Below are 8,593 nucleotides of genomic sequence, written 5' to 3'. Positions count from 1 at the left end.
TTTGCCACAACTGTTCCCATATTCGCCGTGGCTGTTCCCATTTTCACCATGACTGTTCTTATTTTCGCCATGACTGTTTTCATTTTCGCTTTGACTGTTTTTATTTTCGCCACGACTGTTTCAATTTTCGCCCAACTGTTCCTATTTTCGCTGTGATTCATTTCCTTCTGCTGTTGTTTCTACAATTTGTTGATGGCAATTCTTAGACCTTTCATTTCCACTCTAAACAATTTAAATCTCTTCCGTAAAACCAAATCCACGATCATTTTACTACCAAAAAACCTCGAAAATAAACCTTCTTTACGCAATAGAAAATTATTCGCAGAGCAACAAGAAAAAAGAGTAAATCACTGTTTCAAAGTGTCATAGAGAAATTTTCTAAATTTTTCACGATCCATCCTAAATTTAAAAAAAAAAAATTGAAAGTAATTGATCTAATTGAAAGAGAAAACAATTTTCACGCTATGGCAAAAATATCTGGAATTTTCTCCCACAAAAATTTATAATATCAATTTTCGTGCGAAAGATGAAAAAAAAAATAATACATTTTCTTATTCACAAATTTAATAAATTTCTTTTTTAAATAAAGAATATCTCATTTCAAAAAAATTTTGATTATTCCATTTTGGTTTTCCATCCACGAACTCTGTTAACAAATTTCACTTTTTTTTTGTTGTTTCTTTGTTCCACTTGTGGAAAATTTTTACAAATATTTTTAATATTTTCCAAATATTTTAAATGATTTTTTTTTTAAAACCATTATACTTTGTGGCTATCTGGGATTAGGATTTTTTTGTCATTTTATTTTTAATTTTAGGTGTTTATTTTTTTTTTAAATTTATTTTGAACACTCACCGTGATTTTGTGTCCTCGTACGCATGGCAACTTCATCGTGGTTTTTCTCAGCAATTTTCTCACAAAATTTTCACAAATGCACCACCACTGTGTGGCATTTACTGGAGCATATCTTGGATATTGAAACTGTCATTGTCCAGGGAATTGAACAGATCCTGTGCTGAGAAACCCGATGAATCACCAACGGGAATATTTTCGAGGAACTCAAAGTTGAAGTCATTGCCACTGGGACTGATGGAGGCGCTGGTGGTCTGTGGGGTTTGCTGTGAAGTTGGCTGTGCCTGTTGCGCACCCTGCTGATTTTGCCCATTGGAAATCATTGCAGCATTTGATTGCTGCGTCGTTTGGCTAAAATTATTCATCACAGATTGTTGCTGCAGTGACATTGACTGTGTCTGCGACATATGCATCGTATTCATTTGCATCTGATTCATCATGCCCTGCTGCTGCTGCTGCTGCTGCACAAGCATCTGCTGCATTGTGCTCTGATTCATACCAACCAATTGATTCTGGCCACCATTCTGCTGCTGCTGATTACGCATCATTTGCTGCTGCATCGGTGTCATCTGCATATTCCCACCACCTGCACCCCCATTACCCGAATTCTGCATGGCAAAGCCTAAAGGGAAAAACAAACCCCTTAAGCTGTGATTCTACCAAACAAAAGTCGGGTTCAATCATTTGGTAGAAAAAAAGTTTCTAGGGTTTCCTAGAATTGCGAAATCACTCCAAGAAAATTTGGAAAAATTTCTAGAAAAAAACAGTGATGCATTCACGAAGCACAGAAACTTTCCAAGAAGTATCAAAATGATTTTAGAAATACAGAAACGTATCCGAAATACAGTATCTCTATAATTGCGTAAAGCTCGTTATACACTAGACAAAATTTATTGCAATATTTCTTTTCAATATCCAATATTGGACAAGGATTGCTTCCACATTGAAAAAAATTATTGACATAAAAGTTTCAATATTTTTTAATGGTCAGGAATCATCTTCGTTCAGAACATCACAGAACTGCTGCGATTTCCTTGTTCATAAATAAAAACATTCAAGATCAAAATCCAAGTCAAGACACATCTCTTCCTGCTTCCTTCAGAAAATCCCAGATTTTTTAAATTTCGCTGTAAATTTTGTCAAATTTTCCCAAAAACCCCACTTGGTTAGCACTTCTCACCTGCTTCCTCTAGGAAATCACAGTTCCTCTGAAATTTTGTTGTGCACTTGGTCGAATACACCACCCAGAATACTTAAGTTGGTCAGAAGATTTCTCCTGTTTTCTCAAGGAAATCACAGATCTTCTGAGATTTTCTTCTGTATTTTATAAAGATTTTCCTGGTTACTCCAGGAGAAATCTTCTGACCAATATGAATATTTCGGGTATTCCGGGCGTACTTGACAAAAGATACAACAAAATTCCAGAAGATCTGTAATTTACTGGAGAAACCAGGAGAAATCTTCTGATCAACATGAGTATTTTGGGTGTTCTTGACAAGATACAGAAGAAAATTTTTGACTTCCTGCAGAAACCAGGAAAAATCTTCTGGTCAACTTGGGTATATTGTGTGTTCTTCACAAAATACAGAAGAAAATCCCAGAAGATCACTGATTTCCCGGAGGCACCAGGAGAAATCTTCTGGCCAACTTGAGTATTTTGGGTGTTCTTGACAAAATACAAAAGAAAATTTTTGACTTCCTGGAGAAACCAGGAGAAGTCTTCTGACAAACTAGGGTATATTGGGTATTCTTGAGAAGATACAGAAGAAAATCCCACAAGATCGGTGATTTCCCGGAGGCACCAGGAGAAATCTTCTGACCAACATGAGATTCCGGGCGTAATTGACGAAAGATACAACAAAATCCCAGAAAATCTGTGATTTCCTGGCGAAACCAGGTGAAATCATCTGACCAACTTGAGTATATTGGGTGTTCTTGAAAAAATACAAAAGAAATTTTTTTACTTCCGAGAGAAACCAGGAGAAGTCTTCTGACCAACTTGGGTATATTGGGTATTCTTGAGAAGATACAGAAGAAAATCCCAGAAAATGTGTGATTTCCTAGAGAAACCAGGAGAAATCTTCTGACCAACTTGAGTATTTTGGGTGTTCTTGACAAGATACAGAAGAAAATTTATGACTTCTTGGAGAAGCCAGGAGTAATTTTCTGACCAATCTGGGTATTTTGGATGTTCTTGACAAGATACAGAAGAAAATCCAAGAAATTCTGTGATTTCCTGGAGGAACCAGGAGAAATCTTCTGACCAACATGAGTATTCCGGGCGTACTTGACGAAAGATACAACAAAATCCCAGAAGATCTGAGATTTTCAGCAGGAAGTAGGGGAGAGAAGTTCCTGACAAATGGGAAGAATTTAGGAGGATATACTGCAGAATTCTCTGGTGCTGTATACGATGATATTCTGAAATGTCTTCCTGTTCATAAACATGCTAATTCCAAGAGTTTTTCGATGTTTGAAAGGAACTGAATCTCTGACTAGAATGGTATTTTAATAAGTTGTAATATTGAAGTCAATTTGTTCAGTATGTGGGCAAATATTGAAATATTGGTTTCAATATTCGCTTCAATATTGAAGTTTTATTTCAATATCACTTTAAAATGTTATTATTGCAATAATTTGCCTAGTGTGTAGATAACTTAAAGGTTTCTAGTGATACAGTATCGTTTCCAGAAATGTCCAAAAAGCGCTTCTTGGAATTTAAAAATAGAGGGCCAATTTTTGACACTCGTCAGCTCTTTACTGGCCAAGAGAAATCCACTCGCACACCTCGCAAATTCAAATCCTCTTGCGACGACTCCTTTATAATGTAAAGTAATCGTTGCATGTACTCAATAATCTGCGGGGATGCGAGTCGACTTCTCTCGGCCACCAAAAAGGTGACGTTGCGAGTGAGTTTCAAAAATTTGCCTTCACTGTGTTATCACACTTGCACATTAAAATTTTAATATGATTTACATTAATTGTCGCTGGTGAGAGTTCAAATGTGTAATTTGTGTGTTTGAATCATTTTATATTCAAAATTTGATCTATTTGTTGATAAAAAGGTAGACTTGGCCTGCAAAATTTGATATAAATTGATTTATAGCATTAATGCGAAAAATTAATGCGATTTTCTCTTTAATTTTTTAATGTGAAATATATTTATGCTTTAGGTAAATTTAAACTTATTTTTGCAGGTCAAGTCAACTTCTTTATCAATAAATAGAAAAACCCTGAATATTAAGTGACTCAAAGACACAAATAACATATTTGGACGCTCAAAAGCGACAATTAATGTGAATCTCATTAAAATTTTAATGTGCAAGTGTAATAACGCCGTCAGATCTGTTGACGGATAAGTCCGTGGAAATCCGTAAGGATATCGCTGTTTGAACTGTTGTGGGGATGGACTTGTGGTCAACTTCACTCTGCACTTTTTCTTGTCATTTCTGTCAATGTCTCTTTCAAAGGCACGTGTCACGTCTCGAACAATCTTACAATTTTCGTAAATTTTCTTTGTAATCCTTAATTGTTAATAAATTTACTTTAAATAATTTCGAAGTGAAATAAATATTGTTAAAGTTAACACATGGATTTTGCATTTAAACACAGTGGAAAAGAACGCAAAACGAAAATTGGCCTTCAGAGCCGCATAACGATTGGAGCTTTTGCGTCTTTCAGGTATAAATTAAGGAACATCACAATTAGAAGTAGCACAGATATCGTTTTCTAATCACATTTAAAAGGCATGTAAATCGAGGTACAGAAGACTCTCTCTCAATCGGGAATATGGGGCAAAATGTCATCCGGTTTAGCGATTGAATTGAGCGTCAAAGCCTTTGTAAATTCCACAAAAAGCGCTCAATTATAAAGAATCACGATAAAATAGGAAGAACTACAGCGAATTTGAGCGAATTAGCTTCATAATTAAGCGTTAAAATTGTCAACAAAATTTGACGCCCGATTTAAAAAGAGCCGATTGAGTGAGAGTCTACTGTACAGTTGTTTAAATCGGGCGTCAAATTTTGTTGACAATTTTAACGCTTAATTATGAAGCTAATTCGCTCAAATTTGCTGTAGTTCTTCCTATTTTATCGTGATTCCTTATAATTGAGTGCTTTTTGTGGAATTTACAAAGGATTTGACGCCCAAATCTATCGATAAACCGGATGACATTTCGCCCCAAATGCCCAATTGAGAGAGAGTCTGCTGTAACAAGTTAATTCGAAAGCAGTTCTAGAAACGCACCGAATGGAAACACATTATTCAATTGGGATAAAATGATTCTGGGAAAAGTAAGAATATTTACCTTGATGACTGGGATTAAAATTGGAGCGCATTCCTGCTGAATTGAAATTCATATTTTGCTGCTGTGACATGAAAATATGTCGCCACTCCTGTTGACTTCCCATTGGCATTCCCTCAGGTCCTACTTGCACATTTGGTGGTCGTTGACCATAGGGACCCATTGTTCGTGGACCCCCATGATTGGGATGTTGCATATACATTGAGTGTTGAGGCCGCATCATTGGACCTGAAATATTCAAAAGATCCCCATGAGACTCCCAATTCAATTGTTAAAAGCAAAGAAGCTAATGCAATCATACCTGACGGTGGAATAGGCTGTTGACTCATTCGTCTCATGGCCGCTGCTGAATTGGGAAATCTGCCACCAGGTGCACCCTGATGCATCATCTGTGCCTGAATCATTTGCGCCTGAGCGGCTTTGTACTCCGGTGGTGGTGGTCGAGCACCCTGCATATGTTGCATCGCTTGGGCTCGTTGCATCATCTGCTGCTGCTGCATAAATTTGGTGGGATCGTGACGCATTCCAGCCATTGGGCCACCATTTGGACCCCCACCCAAACCAGCCATCATGGCATTGGGACCTCCAACAATTCCATTTGGTCCACCACCAGACACAGTCATCGGATTCATTCCCATGCCACCCATTTGACCCGGAACACCCTGATTCATCATATTAGGACCCATTGACATTGGATTATTAACCTAAAGGGCGAATTGACATTGAGAAAAAACTCTCCAACACGTTCTGTGGAAGAAACCTACCTGTCCTGCACCACCACTGGGACCCATGGCAGATTGTTGACCCATTCCACCACCTGGAGCTCCCCCTTGCACCATTCCCGACACCGACATGTGCTGACTCTGTGACATTGACACCATTTGTGCCTGGGATGCATTTCCATGGACTGACATATTGGGATTTGTCACAGCACCAGTTCCACCTGCCATTGTTTGAATACCACCGCCAGCGGTTGTTCCATTGCCGGCACCCATACTTCCGCCGACACTCTGCTGCTGTCGCTGTCGCATATTCTGCTGTGTGAAGTTGATGGTCTGCGACTGCGACACTGAGTACGAATCATTCCCGATACCTTGAGTATTCTGCTGGGCGGCCTGCGCCGAGCCCGGAGCAGCCGCTGTGGATGCTGGAGCTTGTGACTGTGGTGTTTGGGTGGGTTGCTGAGACTGCTGATTGAAATAGACACCCTGCTGGGCTGCCACGGATACATTGCTGTTCTTGAGATCACCCGACAAGTGGAGATGTTGCCCAGCAGAAACCTAAAACACCATCAAATTACTCAATGAATCTTTTTCAACGTTAAAATTTGAATTGTTCCTTGGCGATGTTTTTTCTATCATTTTCGCCACATGCTGTCATCCATGATTAAATGTCATATGACAACTTGACACTTGACATTTGTCCTTCATTGCTTGTGCTTTGAATAAAGATACACTTTGTTCTTAAAAGAAGTGAAATAAATATCTTCGGAGCAAGATAACAGTCATTCGAGCCAGATAATTTTACATCCCTTACATCGCAGATAATTCTGGCGGCTTTTCGCATCCTTCAGGACATTCCTAACTACATTACTTCGAATCAGAGCCTCGAGTGGGTCAATAGATACAGTAGTAGCTCTATGACTGCGAGGTCTTGGGTTCAAAGCTGAGCAGCAGCAGAAAAAAGATTTCTCATGCCATATAGGCTTTGAATTCGTCCAGTGAATGAATGAATAATAATGCCAATGGTGCATATTGGCAAAAAAAATGAACCGCCTAAACAATAGAGGTTGGTACGAAAACGAGTTTCAACATGAAAGTGGTACTTCAGTCGATACAAATATTCGCTGTCACTGATCCCAAACACACACCGAGAAGGGATGCTGTGATATAATAGCGGCACTGATTGCCCACAGAGCTGTGATATTGAGCGGCTACCCGTATCGGGAGATAAGATAGAATAGGATTGGGGAAGCATAAGGGGCCCAATTGGTGGCGTGGATGCATCGGAATATCCGAAATGGAGAACTGACCCTTGGCAAAATCTTATCTTACTTCGAATCATATTGATCTGATAAAACATTACTAGAACTCCAAGAATTTTTTGATACATTTTTGGTCCTTCGAGCCGTTTAAAGAAATTTACCCTTCAATCCAGTTCACGGATTTTTTTCTAGTTATAGAGACTTATCGTTAATGGAGTGTTAAACAAGTAAATTTAATATCTTCGTAACAAAAAGATCGTCCTTCTAGCCAGATAATTTAGCCTTTACAGTTATTTGCACATACTTCTAGCGTCATTTCGCATTCTTCAGGACATTCCTAACTACATTACGTCCAATCATATTGACCTGATAAAACATTACTAGAACTCTAAGAATTTTTGATACATTTTTGGTCCTTCGAGCCGTTTGAAGAAATTTACCCTTCAATCCAATTCATGCATTTTTTCCTAGTTATAGAGACTGATCGTTAATGGAGTGTTAAACGAGTAAATTAAATATCTTCATCCTTCGACCCTCATTACCATTACTTCCAGAATTGTTTGATACATTTTTGATTTTTTTTAGGAATCCAGTAATTTTCTAATTACACAGACTTATCGTTAATGAAGTCTTCAACTAGTGAACTAATTATCTTTGGAACAAGAAAATCGTCCTTCGAGCCAGATAATTAAGAAGCCTTTATACTTGCAGATAATTCTGGCGTCTATTCATATCTTCCCGGGCATTCCTAACCATATTTTTTTCAATCATATCGAGCCGATAAAATGTTATTAGAACTTTCCAATACGTTTTTGATCCTTATAGCCGTTTGATGAATATATGATACTGTAACCTAGTTCTTAGACTTTTGAGATCTGATTTAAAGTTTTAAGCGATTCAGAAATGTATTATACCTAAGCCGGATTTACAAATTTTTGGTTTTTCAAATTGATTGAGATATTGAGAAGTTTAATTTTGTTTTATTTTTTTATTTTTTATTTTATTTTTAAACAGTTTTTGAATTGTTTCCAACAATTTTGATTTTGTAAAAAACAATATTTAATCCTTCAAATTTATTAAGACACTCTTGTCCTTCGACCCGATATAGAAAGGTTTCATTCGTTAACCTGATTAAGAAATATTTAATGGTACTATTAAATCAGAAGCGTGCAAGAACCGTTGAAACCGAATAAACGTGAAATGAAACATGTACGTCAATGGTCAAAACGCTACTACAGTAGTCTTCTAAATTCGAACGCTCGGAGGGTATTTTTGACATTTCTCATCTCCTAAATTCGAACGATTTTTTCACGATTTTTGTACTTTGAATCAAATTCCCGTACTTTCTAACAAGTCTTAGTGGTAACATACTTTCTTTTCATTTTATACGATCATAATGTATGTAAACATTCAGGAAGAAGCACGTAAATATGATTTTCATTCATTCAGAA

At 37.5% G+C, this 8,593-nt stretch overlaps 1 protein-coding gene across 3 annotated transcripts in view; it reads right to left on the bottom strand.

The window, feature by feature from the left end:
* Positions 1 to 788: 788 nt before the first annotated feature.
* LOC129803635 (neurogenic protein mastermind) overlaps positions 789 to 8,593 on the bottom strand; it is a 123,079-nt gene continuing 115,274 nt past the window's right edge. For all 3 annotated transcript variants that reach the window (XM_055850345.1, XM_055850346.1, XM_055850347.1), the window contains 4 exons: positions 5,923 to 6,438; positions 5,460 to 5,862; positions 5,162 to 5,386; positions 789 to 1,474 (listed from right to left, as the gene is read on the bottom strand). In XM_055850345.1, the coding sequence (XP_055706320.1) occupies positions 954 to 1,474; positions 5,162 to 5,386; positions 5,460 to 5,862; positions 5,923 to 6,438 (1,665 nt within the window). In that variant the 3' untranslated portion in view covers positions 789 to 953. The remainder of the gene's footprint in view (positions 1,475 to 5,161; positions 5,387 to 5,459; positions 5,863 to 5,922; positions 6,439 to 8,593) is intronic.

This window comes from Phlebotomus papatasi, chromosome 2, assembly GCF_024763615.1.
Source record: "Phlebotomus papatasi isolate M1 chromosome 2, Ppap_2.1, whole genome shotgun sequence".
Classification (NCBI taxonomy): Eukaryota; Metazoa; Arthropoda; class Insecta; order Diptera; family Psychodidae; genus Phlebotomus; species Phlebotomus papatasi.
Note: the sequence above shows the minus strand (reverse complement) of the source record. Positions and strands in the feature narration are given on the sequence as shown.